At 32.3% G+C, this 17,984-nt stretch overlaps 1 protein-coding gene across 1 annotated transcript; it reads left to right on the top strand.

Moving 5' to 3' along the window:
* The first annotated feature begins 101 nt into the window (after positions 1–101).
* Positions 102–8,294, top strand: LOC134684961 (uncharacterized). The gene has a single exon (XM_063544283.1). It carries the CDS (start codon positions 102–104, stop codon positions 8,292–8,294), a length of 8,193 nt encoding a protein of 2,730 aa, XP_063400353.1.
* Positions 8,295–17,984: the final 9,690 nt, after the last annotated feature.

Below are 17,984 nucleotides of genomic sequence, written 5' to 3'. Positions count from 1 at the left end.
TTATTTCAAACAAATCAATCAAATTAAGGCAATCATTGAAATCCACAGGTAGATCAAATTTGTTTTCTGAATCGGTTGAAATAAATCTTGAATCTGAAGCAATGGATTTAAATATGGATTCTGAAGTAATGGGTTTAAACATGGATTCTGAAGCAATGGATTTAAACATGGATTCTGAAGCAATGGATTTAAACATGTTTTCTGAAGCAATGGATTTAAACATGGATTCTGATTCACTTAGACTAAGTTTGGATTCTAAAGCAACTAGAAAAAATTTAAATTTTGAAGCCAAAAATACAAACCTGGATTATGAAGCAAGGAATTACAATTTGGATTCTGAAGCAATGGAATTGAATCTGGATTCTAAATTAGCTGAAATAAGTTTCAATTTTCAACCAACAAAATTAAATATGGTTTCTGAATCACTAAAATCAAATGTGAATTGTAAAGGAAAATGTGAACTGAAAAAATCTGATTTGCATTATTCAATCCCAGCTGAGTTAGATTATAAAAATACTTCAAGCGACACTAAAATGAAACAAATTAGCATTCAGAAAAACAAAAGATTGAAAAAACTTTTAGATACAATGATTATTGAACCTGACAATACACAACTTGATTGTAATGGTAATTTTGTTATAGATGTTGAACAAGAGAGTGATGGGTTAAAGATGAATAGTCACAAGAACAAAGGTACATTAACTGAAAACAGTATAGAGGTTAGTCATGTTAGTAGATCAGTTGATAGAAGTTTTGTAGTCCAAGGTAGTTTTCACCAAGGAGATATCCGATTTGGAATTAACAGTGGGAAGCAATGTGTTGCAAACTGTTTATCAGCTCTTGCTCATAGTAAATTTAAAAGTTTAATGGATTGGGATCAGATGTATATAGATAATGTTTTGATTAAGGGAAACCAAATATATAGCAATATTCATGGTGACAATGTTCATCTCCTTGTATCAGACCTACCTGGAATGATAGAAATGTCAGGAAAATTTCTGAAAATATCAAGGAAAGAATCAATAACAGCTGTCATAGATAACTATGGAACTATAGATTTTAGTGAATTTGGAAATTCTTTGCCTTTAGACCAAGCTTTACAAGAATCTTTAATTGACTATGATGCTTGCTTTATATGCGCATATGAGACAACATTTTTAGCCTTGAAACATAATCAAGATTTACTTTTGTTTGATTCTCATTCACGAAACAAGTTTGGCTTACAGGACAGCGATGGTAAAAGTCTACTTTTAAAGTTAAACAATCTAGATCATCTTTATCAATATTGTTGCAACATGAAGGCTGGATCAAGCCAAAATCAATGGTTTGAGGTAACAGGAGTCCGTATTTGTATTGAAAACTGCACTGACAATAATGCACTTTTTGAAAGTTATAACCAAGCTAGCACCAGCAACTCTCAACTTTCTGAAAATCAAGAAAAGGAAAACAAAAATAGCCATGAAATTATCAAAACGCAAGAAAATTTAACTATGCATGACCACATATCACCAGAAATACTCAAATCTAACATTTGCAGTAATGAAAGTATTGTCATTGAGAATAATAATGAAGTACACATTGATGAGGGTATTACAGATATTGAATCTGATGTTGAAATTTTGTCAACAATAGATAATTTTTATGATTTCAAACCTCTGAATACAGATTCAAAGAGGAAGCTCTGTATTATTGCTAAGATTCCAACCAAGAAAATATCCAAAAAGATTACACCAAACATACATAACATGGGACCACCATCTGCTACAAAGACTATCACAGGTGATGGTAATTGTCTTTTTCGAGCCATTTCATATGCACTATCTAATAGACAAGAATTCTTTAGAAATGTAAGAAAGGTAATAGTTGATCATTTGATGACAAATACAGAAATATTCAGGTCATTTTTACAGCCACAATTTATAACTGTAGAACAGCATATACAAACACTGAACATGGAAGAAAATAATGTATGGGGAACTGAACTGGAAATATTAGCTTGTGCTGACCTTCTTAAAACCGACATTTATACTTTTTATAATGGTACATGGATTAAATATTCTTCATCTCAAATAAACAGCAATAATTGTATTAATGATCAGGCAATTTATCTTCAACATATAGGAGACATGAATCATTATGAAGTTGTCACAAATGTTACTCGAAAGTCAGTCTCTCTAGATCCATTACAATGTAGACAAAGTAATGCAGAAAATTATGAAGTTGACAGGAAATCTGAGGTTACTTCTAAGAAAATGAAAGTTGATGAAAACCAGACAACTGGCTCAATATACAACTTTGGAGAAGACAATACTGAATCAAAAGTTTTATCTAAAGCTGAAAAAGAAAAGATCAAGTACTGGACAGATGACACATTTAGAGCTAGAAAAACTAATACATTGAAAAGAAAATACTGGGAGAATGAAGGAATACGTTCCAAAAAATTATGTTTAGGCATTAAAAAATATAAAGAAAATGAGACTTACAGAGAGAATTTGATACAAGCAGGTATTCAGAAATATCAAGACAATGAAGATTACAGGAATGCTTTAATAGAATCAGGAATTTATAAGTATCAAGAAGACAAGGGTTACAAAGATGCTTTAATACAATCAGGAATTGAGAAATATAAAGATGACAAGGGGTACAGAGATGCTTTAATACAATCAGGAATTGAGAAATATAAAGATGACAAGGGTTATAGAGATGCTTTAATACAATCAGGAATTGAGAAATATCTAGAAGATCCTGAATACAGAGAAAAGTTGAAACAAGCTAGTATAGCAAAGTATAAATCGGATGAAAAGCACAAGGAACATGTAAAGCAAATAAGTATACACAAGTATAAAGAAGATAAAAATCACAAGGAACATGTGAAACAAGCAAGTATAAAAAAGTATGCAGATGATGATGCACAGAGAATTAAAATTAAACAACAAACTTCAGTACGTCGTGAAAGTCTTCGGGTAGAAAACAAGCAAATAACTGAGGTAATAAGAAAATTTAAAGATGAAGTTAAGAAAGGTCCAGAATGTGTTTGTGCTTGTTGTTTGAGGTTGTTTTTTGAAAAACAGGTTCAGATCTGCAAGAAAGAGTATTACGATAATTCTATATTTGATTTAGTTACAACAGAGAAATACAAACACAAATGTACAGATGATTGTAAGACAAATTGTGCTTTTGAAGGTACATGTAGAACAAGTCTGTGGATCTGTTATACTTGTCATCGTAAAATGTTGAAAGGTAAAATACCTGCAGACTCCTTTTCAAATAGTCTATTACTAGAAAATGTTCCAGTAGAGTTAAAACAGCTTAATTCAATCGAGCAACAACTTATTGCCCAGAACATTCCTTTTATGAAAATAATGGCTTTACCAAAAGGAGGACAAAAAGGTGTTCATGGACCTGTAGTGTGTGTGCCATCTGATTTGAAAAAAGTAACTTCGATATTACCCCGATCTGAAGATGGAAGTCTATTATTGAAAGTTAAGTTAAAGAGAAAGCTTAGCTACAAAGGATATGACAAATATCAATTCGTAAGACCAAACCATTTAGAGCAAGCTCTTTTGTATTTAAAGGATCAAAACATATGGTATAAAGATGTGGCTATCAACAATGAATGGATTAATCCAATTCCTGAATTAAATGATGATCAAGTAGTGAATGATGAATCTGAATCTGATGATACTGAGCAGGTCAGGGAAAACCAAAAAGAGAAAGAAAAAATTATAACAAAGTCCTCTACAACAAGCAATGAAAGAGAAATTGAAAGCGAACCTGTTAGCTACATTGATGATAGATTACGTGGTGTTCAGTTAGATACTTGTTTACAACCTGCTGATATTGGACAAGAGGCTTTAGATTTGTGCTTTGACCAAGTTTTTAACATTGCTCCAGCAGAGAATAATAGTCCTCTTAGTGTTCTCCAAGAATCAGGAATTGAAGCTAAAACTTTCCCTGTACATTTTTCAACAGGTAAAAATACATTTGATGAAATCCGTGATGAAAAACTGACCATTGGAAGGTACTTTAATCTTCGATTGATGAGTGTTGAAAACAGATTTGCAAGGGATACATCCTACATATTTTTCAGTCAATATTTAACAGAACTCAACAGTGTGATTTCAAATGTACAGATATCTCTCAGAAAAGAATGCCCTTTTTCTAAAGAGGGAAAGAAAGTTACTGGAGAAATGCTGTGCAATAAGGAAACCTTGAAAGAGCTGTTTAAAAAAGATGAAGCTATTAAGTATTTAAAACCTATTAGAGGAACTCCCCCATACTGGCAAAGTTCACAGAAAGATATATTTGCAATGATCAGACAGTTAGGTGTGCCAACATTCTTCTGTTCTTTTTCATCAGCAGACTTCAGATGGTCAGAAATTGTTAATACAATATTAAAACAACAGGGTGACATGAGAAATACGGAAAATATGACATGGGATGAAAAATGTAAAGTTCTTTGTAGCAATCCTGTTACAGCTGCAAGAATGTTCAATCATAGATTTCATATCTTTCTAAAGGATGTTATCATGTCAGATGCTGAACCAATAGGAAAAATAATTGACTATTTTTACAGAGTTGAATTTCAACAAAGAGGTTCTCCTCACACCCATTGTTTGTTTTGGGTAGAAAATGCTCCAAAATATGGTGAAGATGACAATGAAGAAGTTATGAGTTTTATTGACAAGTATGTTACATGTGAGATACCAGATGAAAAGGAAGATAAAGAATTACATGACATTGTTATGGAAGTACACCAACACAGCAAAAATCATTCAAAAACCTGTAAGAAAAAAGGAACAGTATGTCGTTTTAATTTCCCAAGACCTCCTTCAACTAAAACATTCATCTCTGAACCATGTAATCCAGATAAGGATACTAAAAAAGACGAAAAAGTAGCAAAAGAAATATTGTCTGGCTTGTGGAAAGTTATAAAAGAGCATGAAGATAAAAACTTAGATGTATCTGAAATTTTCAAAAAGGCAGGTCTTACTCAAGAAAGCTTTGAAAAGTATTTTCGTTTCATCACCAATCGAAACACAGTAGTTCTTAAACGTGAGCCAAATGAAATTTACACCAACCAGTATAATCAACATCTTTTAAGGGCTTGGAATGCAAACATTGACATACAATATATTTTGGATGCATTTTCCTGTGTTGTATACATTATAAGTTACATAAGTAAATCTGAGCGAGAACTAGGATTACTCCTCCAACAAACCAAAAATGAAGCTGAAGAAGGAAATTTAAATGCACAACAGACTATGAAAAAAATTGGAACTTCATACTTACACCATAGAGAGGTTAGTGCACAAGAAGCTGTTTTTAGAGTTACTGGATTAAGATTAAGAGAATGTTCTAGGAAAGTCGAATTTATACCTGTTGGTGAAAATCCATGTAGAATGAGCATACCTCTGAAAGACCTTGAGAAACAACAAAGTTACAAATCTTCCAACAGGAAAAGGAGTAATAGTGACAGTGCAGATGAAAATGATGATGAAAATAAAATTTGGATGAACAATTTAGTTGATAGATATAAAGGTAGACCACACATTGATATGTTTATTAAAATGTGCCTTGCAAGGTTCGGTTCTGAATACAGTGTGTTAGGAGAGTCACAGTTACCCCAGAAAATCAATGAAGAAACAACCTTCAAACTTGATGGCAACCTTGGACATATTAGAAAGCGCACAAGAACCTCACCTGCAGTTATCAAATATCCACGTTTCTCACAGGAAACTTCTCCTGAGAAATACTTCCAAAGCATTTTGCAACTCTTTTTACCATACAGGCATGATGAACAGTTAAAACCTCCACTATTTGATACATATGAAAATTTCTTCACTTGTGGTAGAGTTAAGTTTCCAGGGGATAATACTTTGACTTATGTAAAGGAATTTGTTATCAAAAACATGGCAGATTTTGTGAAAACTGGTCAAGAGTTAGAGGACGCAGAAAATCAATTGCATGAAACAGATCCAAAAGAAGATGCATGGTGTGAATTATGTCCAGAATCAGAACTGAACAGAAGAGAATGTATTGACGAAGGGAAAGTAACAAGTGTGATTGAAGAAGATTTGTCAGAAGCAACAATTCCAGATTTGAATAATGAAAAGAGCTCATCATCTGTTGGAACTAATCTGCTGTCAGTTTCCCTCACAAAAAATGAAATTATTCCAAGACTCAGAAGTTTGAATGTAAAGCAGAGACGAATTCTCTATAAAGTGAGAGATTGGTGCATTCAGAAAGCAAATGGAAAAACACCAAAGCCTTTACATGTATTCATTACAGGAGGAGCTGGAACGGGTAAAAGTCACTTGATCAAGTGTATACAATATGAAGTAACTAGAATTTTAGCACAAACTTCAGAGAATCCAGATGATCTCACAGTTCTATTAACAGCTCCAACTGGAACAGCTGCATTTAATATCCACGGATTGACAATTCACAGTGCTCTTGGCATTTTCAAATCACTTTCACCTGACCATGCAACTCTAAGTGAAGACAAAATTAATTCCCTACGAACTAAGTTAGAAAACTTACAGATCTTGATTATTGATGAAATTTCAATGGTCAATAAAAAATTGTTGTTTTTTGTTCATGAGAGACTCAGACAAGTGAAAAAAAGGCCAGACAATTGTTTATTTGGAGGTGTCTCAGTAATTGCAGTTGGTGATTTTTATCAGTTACCACCAGTTAGAACAAAAAGGGTAGACAAATTGTATGTAGATGATCCCTCTAATCCCTCAAATCAGCTATGGAATGGTTTGTTTAATATTGCTGAATTGGATGAAATAATGCGTCAACGTGAGGATGGTTTGTTTGCAAAACTTTTAAACAGAATGCGTGTAAAGCAGAAAAATGAAAGTTTGTCATACTCTGATAAAGATACTTTAAAACAATGTATTGGTGATGGTCCTGATGAAGTGCTACACATATACCCAACAAATGCAGAGGTTGATACTTTTAACAAGGAGATGATATTGAAATTATGTACAGACTCAAAACTAATTGAAGCAGAAGACTATGAAAAAAACAAAACATCAGGAAAATTGACTCTGAAAAAAATCCATTGTACAAAGTCAGATGTCTGTCTTCCAATATCTATTCTTTTAGCTGAGGGGGCAAGAGTAATGCTTATCAAGAATGAGGATACAGCAGATGGTTTAGTAAATGGAGTAATGGGAACAGTAATTTCTATCAAAGACTACTCACCTAATTCACTCCCAAGTACCATATTTGTTCTCTTTGACAATGAAAGAGTTGGAAAAAATGCAAAGTTACAAAAAATCATCTGCGGAAAACGCTGTGTTGGTTTAAAGCCTTCAAGTGAAGACATTCCTTTAAGCACCTGTGTACGTAAACAGTTCCCATTGAAACTAGCCTGGGCTTGTACTATTCATAAAGTTCAAGGATTGACAGTAGAAGAATGTGTTGTTGATTTAAATAAATGTTTCACTTATGGTCAAGCATACGTTGCACTTAGCAGAGTTACCTCAAAATCAGGTCTTCATATTAAAAGCATAGAATCTGAAAAACTTGACAAGAAAATTTTCTGTGATCCTGATATTGTAAAGGGTGTTGCAGAAATGACAAGATTTTTACCTGAAGTTGAGGATGAAAGAGAGAAACAGACAAATATTGTCCAGATAATGTATCACAATATTCAAGGTTTGCAGACTCATGCAGAAGATCTCAAACAAAATCCAGACTTTAAAGGTGTCGATTACATTTGTCTTACTGAAACGTGGGCTAATCAGGAATTTGCTTGCTTTGAAATGATTGGATATGATGGTTTTCATTTGCCGCGATCTCAAGCTTTTGAAAATGATGACTCTTACTATTCATCTTTGAAGGAAATGCAGCATGGTGGCGTGTGTGTATTTTATAAGCATTCATCAGAAACTGAACTATGCAGCTTGGCCTCAAACTTGGAATGTATAGTTTTCAAGATAACAACTGAAAATATTTTAGTTGCTACGATCTACAGAACTCAGAAGTATAATGTCGGAAAATTTTTGGAGAATTTGGCGACATTAATCTGTAAGTTACAAATATTATCAGAAAAAGTTGTAATCATTGGTGATTTTAATCAAGATATTTTAAAAGAATGTAATACAGTATTAAATTTCATGCAATCAAAAGGTTTCAACCAGCTTGTCAATAGTCCAACAACAGAGGGTGGTACACTAATTGATCATGTGTATGTCAGAGGATGTCCTGATATATCTGTTACAATGGTTCCCACATATTACAGCTACCATGAGGCACTTAGAATAGTACTCAAACGTTGAAGACCAAACAAAGATTTGAATATGAAGATGTTAAAGGAAAAACAGGTTTGTTTTAATTTCGATTTCAAATGTTAAAAAAAAATGTAAGAAAAAATATAAAAATAATGCCTCCTAAAGTCCAACCCTTCGTCCCCGTCGTAGGAGGCGGATATCAGCACTAACGCATGATTTAGTGCTGATAACAAACAGGGCTCTGGCAGTGACCAATGAACAGTGTTTGGTCTTGCTGAATATGCATGAAATATTTGCAGCAGCATGTTTAGCAAACAACAATCAGTCTAGGTGTTTCTATTTATTAATTTAATGCTTTTTTTCATTATGTTGTGTTTTAGTGTCACCTTTTCAATCAATGGCTCAAATTTGAGGGTTCAAAAATTGTTGAACTTTGAATAATGATATTATGCATCAGCATATCATTTTAAAAAATGGAAAAAGTGTTGATGAATATTATTATTTATTTTTTTCAGAATAAAAATCAACATTTCCAAGACAGTTTTTCTTAGCAGTGAGAAGAGAGATTTAGATCTCAATTGTTTTAGCTCTTGTGCATTGTTTTATATATAAAATTGCAAATGCCATGAGGTGAAACAGTTGATAATGATTAGTCAGCAAAGAATAAAAATGTGAATCTGGTGTTTTCAGAGAATTGTTTGTTGTGACAGTTTTCTCAAATTTAAGTTGAAAAGGTACGTAGACATTAATTGGGAGTTTTTGCCCCTTTGTTATCTAGTATTAGCTGTATGGTTATATAACTCTTTAACAATATATAGTAGAGACTTAGTCTTTATTTGAGGCCCATTTTTCATGAATTTGAAATTGAAATTGTGGTCAAGGTTTGATTTGACGTTCTTGATTTTGACCTTTGCTTTAACTTTAAATTTCTGCATGATAAAACTATGGAACTTTGTGTTGTAAGCCATATGATCTAGAAAAACTACTGGAAATAAATTTGGTAAACAGGAAGTGGCTACTTTTTCTACTTATTATATGCAAAAGTATATATTTTGAAATTCAGAATACACAAAACTATCATTTAGCACTGAAAATTACATTTCTAAATGAGGTTTGCTATTTTTAACATTCAAATATATTTTATTGGGTGGAAAGACCTTCAATTGTTCTCTGAACAATTGGTTTTTAATTATTATTATTATTATTATTTTTTTTTTTTTTTTTCTTCCGCCTAAATTTTGTTCTTGCGCAGTATTGATGTTTGAAAAGATGTCGCTTAGATATTTGGAATATGATGTCGTATAGTTTATACGCTTTAAAAAATTACAACTGCGTCACAAAATACTTTACGTTGTAAGAGTTATCTTCCCAAATACTGTTTTTCTTGTGGCCACTACTCCTTCGCAACCGTAAAAGATTACGACAAATTTATTTTACCAAATTGCTCGTTACTACTTCAGGATTAGGATATTCATTTGGACCGAAGTTATCCGGAGACTCCATATGAGAGTTATTTCCCCTTATGCATTTGATATAAGTGATATGCGTTTCTAACTGGTAAACCATCAGTGATATAGGCCTAGGGTCTTTGGATTAAAGTTCCTTGTTTCAAAAAAATGAAAATAAGGTCAAGGTCAACGGTCAAGGTCATATTCTAAATTTTGATTTTGGCTTATTTTCTCTATTTTCAACAACCGTGAAAGATATTGACAAATAATTTTAACTAAATTGTGAGTTGCGACATGTTGTAACTTATAATTTTGGTTGGAAGGGTGCGTAAACAATAAATGAGAGTTTTTGCCCATCTTATATTTAAAATCATGCCTAAAGTGATATAACTCATTAACCATACATATTACAGACCTAGGAACTTTTTATCTGAGGTCCTTGGTCGGTGACCTTGAAATTGAGGTCAAGGTCAAAGGTTAATAGGACGTTCTAGATTTTGACCTTTGCTTTAAATTCATATTTATACATTATAAAGTCATAGGAACTGACATTTTAGATTGATTTTTAATATTTTGAAAAAAAAATAGATGTTGACTTGTGGAAAGACCTTCAATTGTTCTCTGAACAATTGGATTTTAATTTTGATTGTTATTCTTTTATGTCCTGACTTTTTGGTGAATTTGATGAGACTGTTATTAAAGTGAAAGGGTTAGCGCTATAAAACAGGTTTAATCCACCATTTTCTACATTTTAATATGCCTGTATAAAGACAGGAATATGACAGTTCTTGTCCTTTCGTTTGTGATGCGTTTTGTTATTTGATTTTGCCATGTGATTATGGACTTTCCGAATTGATTTTCCTCTAAGTTCAGTATTTTAGTGATTTCCTTTTCTTCATAGTAGATTTCCAGGTTTATAAGTGGCAAATCTTCATCTTAACAAGGGTCATTTTTTTTTTTAAATATTAAGTAATTGTCAGATGATTTTCTTCGCGCTATAAAGATATTTAAAACAAAACCCCTCCCAATTTACTTGTTTAGGACACAACCTACACGAAAAATGCCCACTGTTATGTCTAAGTGTGAACTAAGCATGATATTATCAGCGTTTTACTTTTTGTTCTCTCTTGTTTCATATGCTGCCACATCTACATATGCACATACACACAGTAGTACATGCACTAATCAGGCAGTCAAAACAAAAAAACAGCGCACACAAGTATAAACATAAACAATACATTAAAAGTACTATTTTTTTAGACTCTCATTTTGGTATTACACTTATCTACTGTTCAAAGACGACTGGAAAGCAAGATAGTGGGCGAATCAATCACTTAGTAACAAATTGAAATCATGCATTCATGTGCAGAAACAAACTCACTTATTATTTATTTGAATTTCCAGAACATTTCAATAGAGGATTTTTACTGATTTGATATGCTGGTTTAAACAAGAACGATAAAAATAAATTAGTGTGCATTTGGCTTTAATTTATTTTATTAATCCAACAATCATTCTACTTTTAAATTATCGGTGTATTTACATTATAAATTAGCAAAAATGTTCATTACGAAAATTGTATTATTTCAAAACGAAATAAAATTGAGAATGGAGAAATGCATTTTTTAAGCAGCAAGATGAAACGAATTATGAGCACAATGCATCAAACAGATTAAACTTAAATAGTTTGAATTAGGAACGGTTCAAATCAACTTTAAATTAGCTTTACTCATAGTGGTGTACGTTGCTAGTGTTAAACGTAAATGAAGCAAAAAGTTTGTTAAAATCTGACAATAACGCAAGGTATGCATATCATTAAGGTAAATTTATAACGAATGACAATTATCAATTCGCATTCCTATAACCCGAAATGTGTTTAATGAATTAAAATAGCACACATTAAATGTAATAGCAAAATAGTTGTTAGAAACTAAAACTGAGGTGAAGACAACAACAGAGGAAAACATAAAAAAAGAAACAATACTCATAGTGTTGTACGTTTCTATTGTTAAACGTAAATAGAGCAAACAATTTATTATCATCTTACAATAAAGCATGGTATGCATATCATGTATGAAAACTTATAACGAATCATAGGAAAACAACGAAAGAAAAGAAAAACTGCAACAACAAACAAAAACGACAATGAAAATAACCCGATGGTATGTATGCTATATTGGCCTTAACTGAAAGAATCGATGGAAAACCTTGTAAGCTTTGTTGCTTTCAAGGAACACTACTTACGCACCATTTACAAATAGAAGATGTCCGAAAAAATCGCAGTAGAAGTGGAAAGCAGTTATACATAAAAAGAGACAAGGGGTCTGGGCGCCGGGTATTTATATGTATACATAAAGGGTTTCATGACGACAAGTTCCTTTTTCTTTATTGTACATGAATGTCGTGGACAGTATATCGACTGAGCATACACAAAAACGTTTGGAACACGAATCGATAATGGGCTCCGACTCTACTTATTTCTTAGCACATATGTGGACAAATATATTCAATGCTCTTCAATTTTGTACTTAATAACATTGAGAATGGAAATGGGGAATGTGTCAAAGAGACAACGACCCGACCAAATAAAAAAACAACAGCAGAAGGTCACCAACAGCTCTTCAATGTAGCGAGAAATTCCCGCACCCGGAGGCGTCCTTCAGCTGGCCCCTATCCAAATATATACTAGTCCAGTGATAATGAACGTCATACTAATTTCCAAATTGTACACAAGAAACTAAAATTAAAAGAATACAAGACTAACAAAGGCCAGAGGCTCCTGACTTGGGACAGGGTAAAAATGCGGCAGGGTTAAACATGTTTGTGAGATCTCAACCCTCCCCTATACCTCTAATCAATTTAGAAAAGTAAACGCAAAACAATACGCACATTAAAATTCAGTTCAAGAGAAGTCCGAGTCTGATGTCAGAAGATATAACCAACGAAAATAAACAAAATGACAATAATACATAAATAGCAACAGACTACTAGCAGTTAACTGGCATGCCAGCTCCAGACTTCAACTAAACTGTCTGAAAGATTATGATTTTATCATATGAACATCAGGCACTATCCTTCCCGTTAGGGGTTTAGTATCATACCATCATGAGAAGAACATAACCCGTGTCATGCCAACAACTGTTTTAGAATAAATGTGTTTAGTTCCGATGCAAAGACCTGATTAGTGACTCAATATTAACGCCAAACTATGCAATTTTTGATGACTTGACAACAGTATCGTGATTATATCCCTTCTTAATAAGTCTATTCAAAGGTTTAGTAAGTTTATGAGGTGTATACTGGCACCTTTGTGCTTAATAAAGAATATTTCCATAAAAAAATTGATGTGAAATACCTGAACGTATTAGAAGTCTGCATGTTGTGCTATTTTTACGAATGATGTCTTTATACCGATGATAAAATTTATTAAATGTTTTGACTAGTTTTGTGATATCGAAAACCCTGGTGTAATACTTTTTCAGTAATACATAAAATTCTCTCGTTAAAATCTGTTTGAATCTTTCAATATTTTCATCCCAGGGTTACTGATGAGGGTTTTGTAGACAATTAACTTATGTTGTAGACGAAACACGCGTCTGACGTACCAAATTATAATCCTGGTACCTTTGATAACTATCGGACTGTGTATGGTTTCAGTGGAGTTGCGTAAAATCGATCACTTCTTTTCACATTTTAAATTCTACTGACTTGTGAACAACCTTAAGCATTACATGTTCAATTATTAAGGTATAATGCATAAGATATATTAAACAAAATGTTGGTATGAACGACTAATATCGGTATCTTAGAAACGTATTTTCATTACAGAGGTGAGATTCTCAAGACTCATGGTTTATTATCCCAATGCAGTTCAGTTTGACTGTGTTATTTATCTTCAAAGAAAACAACTAATGCACAAACATAACCCAACGTAAATAGGAGCACATGGCCTATATAAGCTAAAATCTGCACGATGTTTTAAATTATTTAAAAGGAATCGCTTGTCTCCTGGGGGACCGATATGGTGTGTAAAGTGTTCACAGATAATATAGTATAGCTTTCCTTTAACTCTAAAGTAACCAATTTAAATACCAATCTATCAATTTACAAGATTTCTGGAATTAACACAGGGTACTTATTTTTCTCGATATGAAATTAAAACACATACAATTTGTATTCTTTATAATTGTCGGCGAAAATTAGAAGACTATGGTTTATAAGACATAGAGACCTACTAAAATGTAGGACATAGTTATTATACAGACGAAAATATCATCTATAAAAATGTTAATGTGTAGCATGTCACTATAAATAAAACGAATTATTCCTACTCTGTATGTTGCACGTTACTCATTGAGTAAATTGAAACTTGAGATGCAAATTAATCTTAAGGATGAAGATTAATATGTTCGCATGGTTTATAATTTGTTTTTTAATAATATTGAAATGAATACTGTCTGGGAATATGCACGATGTATTAAATTATTAAATAGGAATCGCTTGTCTCCTTGTGGACCGATATCGTGTGTAAAGAGTTCACGGACAATACTTTATAGCTTCCCTTTAACTCTAAAGTAACCAATTTAAATACCAATCTGTCAATTTACAAGATTTCAGGATTAACACTGGGTACTTATTTTTCTCGATATGAAATCAAAACACATACAATTTGTGTTCTTTATAATTGTCAGCGAAAAATTAAAAGACTATGGTTTATAATTAGTTATCAAACGTACCAGGATTATAATTGTATACGCCAGACGCGCGTTTCGTCTACATAAGACTCATCAGTGACGCTCAGATCAAAATAGTTAAAAAGCCAAAACAAATACAAAGTTAAGGAGCATTGAGGACCCAAAATTCCGAAAAGTTGTGTACGGCTAAGGTAATCTACTCCTGGGGTAAGAAAATCCTTAGTTTTTCGAAAAAATCAAAGTTTTGTACATGTAAGACGTGTTAAGTGAAAGGTCTAATTATGGACAAGATGGGGAGTTAAATCAATACTGAAAACAAGAAGATGCATACTGTCCTAACACATAGTACACAGTCGAGGAAATATCCTCCGGGGTTGACATTTTTGTGGATATAAATAAACTCATCATTGATACCAGGACTAAATTTAGTATATACGCCAGACGCGCATTTCGTCTACAAAAGACTCATCAGTGACGCTCAAATCCAAAAAAGTTTTAAAAAAGGCAAAATAGAGTACGAAGTTGAACAGCATTGAGGACCAAAATTCCTAAAAGTTTTGCCAAGTAAAGTATAACATTCAATACTATCTATTGTATCGTGTTTTTATTGATACATATTCAAAGATTTATAATTTGGACATGAGTGCTCACATGTATAAAATAAAGAGTAAATGTTTGCATAAAATAGATCTGTGTAATGTTTAAGAATCTTAATGATAATACAAATAGCATATCTAAGATATATATAGGCTTTTTATAAGATGATATAGTGCATTGTAAATGCAATAAAAACCAATCATCATGCTGAACAATGTAGCGGCTAACTGAGTAACTGTGTATGACATTTGTAATTTTTCAATATAGATATTACAAACTGTGCTTACGCTTAATATACTTGCCCATTGAATATATTTTTACGATGTTTTCAGTGATTATTGTTTGTCTGAAATCGTTTGTAACAGTTAAGTTCTCAGAATAAAACAGACCATTATGAATTATGTTGTACGATAAAATGGCTATCATATTAAATGAACGCATCAGCAATAATGTCATTTCGTTTACAAACAAGATAGAAATGATTCTCTTTGTCTTTTTACAAAGGTGGTTTCAATAGACATTCAGGGAATAGAATATTTAATATAGCTGATAACAGTTAAGGATAAATATATCTGCATGTTAAATCAGGATACGAATGTATTTGTAGAAATGCAGAACAATGTACGTCTATCGTTGAATTAATGATATCTCTTTAACCTTCAAATTCAGAGTATATATTACTTCTAATACCTACATGTACTAATGTAAGTTAATTAACATCATACATATTTATTTAAAACAAATATCAGTCGTCCCGAAGAAAGTTCAAAATTATAAGCAGACAATTTAATGATTGAAAATTGTCTCCTTATTTTGTGAACTGAACTGCTGAATGCAAATCTATTTCACCAAATTAATTAACATTGTATTAAGTTATCGTGCCTTTTCTTGACTTGCGAAACTCAATGGTTAGAAACATGTTTTTAATGAATACAGATTTCAAACATATCTATGTACCATAGATACATCGCATTCCAAGATAAGTTTACAAACCCGTGGATCGTTTTCACTAAATAAAAGTTTGATATTATAATTTCAATTTTATATGAAAGAAAAACAAATAAACAAAGAAATGTTATCCATTGATCTGTTTATGATTATGAGTTTTGTAAACCACGTAGTTATCACTTAAGTAAATATACTGATATCATATACAAAATTTTCAAAGTGGTAAAATATCAACAATTCTGATATGTAAGTCAAACATCTCGACTCAAAACGTCTAACCAGTACGAACAAAAAGATTGGAAGTGGCTACAAATGACGAAATTGAGAAGCTTTGGGTATCAAATTTTCAAAATTTTTGCCGAATAAAGCTACGATAATCTAGTTGGAGTTGTGAGTTTATTTTAATACTGATAATCTGTGTTACATTATGCAACAGTTGAAAAAACTAAGAGAGTTTAAGTAGGATAAACAATCCGGTATTTGTGAAACTTAACTTAACTGTAAGCTGTTTTTCACTTGGTTAATGTTCAGCGTTTGGTGTTCCGGAATGAGTTTATCTGTTTTACGAAACAGACTCACTGGTTTGATTTTATCTGAATACCAGTAAATATTATTTCCTAACATTCATTTAGTGATCAATTACATGCAATTTGATTTTAAAATGAACGATATTGTTATTAAATATTGATTGGTATACAATGGTCATCCTTCCCTTTTCATAAATGTGATATACCCAATTGGACTAGTTGCCAAATTTGTAAAACCATTAGCAATACGACGGGTGCCACATGTGAAGCAAGATATGCCTTCCCTTCCAAAATGCCTTAGATTGGTGGGGTTCGTGTTGTTTTGTATTTTGTTTTATATGTTGTGTCTTCTGTAATGCTAATATTTGTATGTTTGTCTTTTTATTTTAAGTCATGGTGTTGTCAGGTTATTCTCAATCTATGAGTTTATCTGTCCCTCTGTAATCTTTTGTCGCTTTTTAATCTTAACCTACTTATCTCCTTTGTAAGTAACATATTTTGTTGATTTTTATGACACACTTCCGTGATCTTTTCTTTTTATCTGTTTTACCACATTAATATCTTATATGAAGCTTTATTATTACTTTTCAAATAAGAACTGCCTCTTGAGGGAATTTGTACATAATCGTAGTGTTTAAAACAAACACGATTTAACCACATTATAAATATACCTCCGTAGAACACGATTCCGTCACAATAAAATTACTAGCATAGTAAACTAGATGTAATAAAACGACAAAATCAAAAGCTCTAACACATCAAACGAATGGATAAAAACTGTCATATTCCTGAATAGGTACAGGCATTAGCATAATGAAATATTGTAAATACGAAACAATATAATGGAAGATTTGTTGTATTCTATTTTAAAACAGCTTTGAATTTTGTAAAACGCAAAATTTGTTTGGCAAGGTCTCAATTTTGAAATGATACCATCGACACTTTTAAAATTGAATTTGTGAAGGGACCCTGTTATTTAATATAAAAATATTGAGATGTGGTATTTTGGCTTTGGTCTGCACATACACTTTAATTATTATCTTTTTTTTAAAGATAAAACTGTAATTAAAGATCCTAAACTTTGTGCGGTAGGCATGGTAGGAACCTAGATAATGATAGTCAATTCTGAAGTGTTGATGAACATTTATTGATTTAAAAGAGGGACGAGAAATACCAGAGGGACTATCAACTAATAAACTAAAAATAAATTGACAATGACTGGCTAAAAATGAAAAAAAGACAAACAGACAAACAATAGAACATATGACACGACATATAAAACCCTAGAGTAAGCAACAACAAAAATTAAGGGAGATTTCACGTGCTCCGAAAGGGTAAGCAGAATCTGCTCCACACGTGGCACCCGTCGTGTTGCCTATGTTATTACAAATCCGGTAAATAGTCTAATTTGGGAGGTCACATCCTTAAAAGGGACGGGGATTGTAGTTACGATGTAACGAACATATCAAATATCATTTGTGAAACGGTTATTCCATAACAGTCAGCCAACTCGTGATGGCGTCC

The sequence above is a fragment of the Mytilus trossulus genome, chromosome 9 (assembly GCF_036588685.1).
Source record: "Mytilus trossulus isolate FHL-02 chromosome 9, PNRI_Mtr1.1.1.hap1, whole genome shotgun sequence".
Taxonomy (NCBI): Eukaryota; Metazoa; Mollusca; class Bivalvia; order Mytilida; family Mytilidae; genus Mytilus; species Mytilus trossulus.
Note: the sequence above shows the minus strand (reverse complement) of the source record. Positions and strands in the feature narration are given on the sequence as shown.

Coding starts and splice junctions, on each gene's coding strand:
- LOC134684961 (XM_063544283.1), top strand. CDS start 102: ATGGATTTAAATATGGATTCTGAAGTAATGGGTTTAAACATGGATTCT.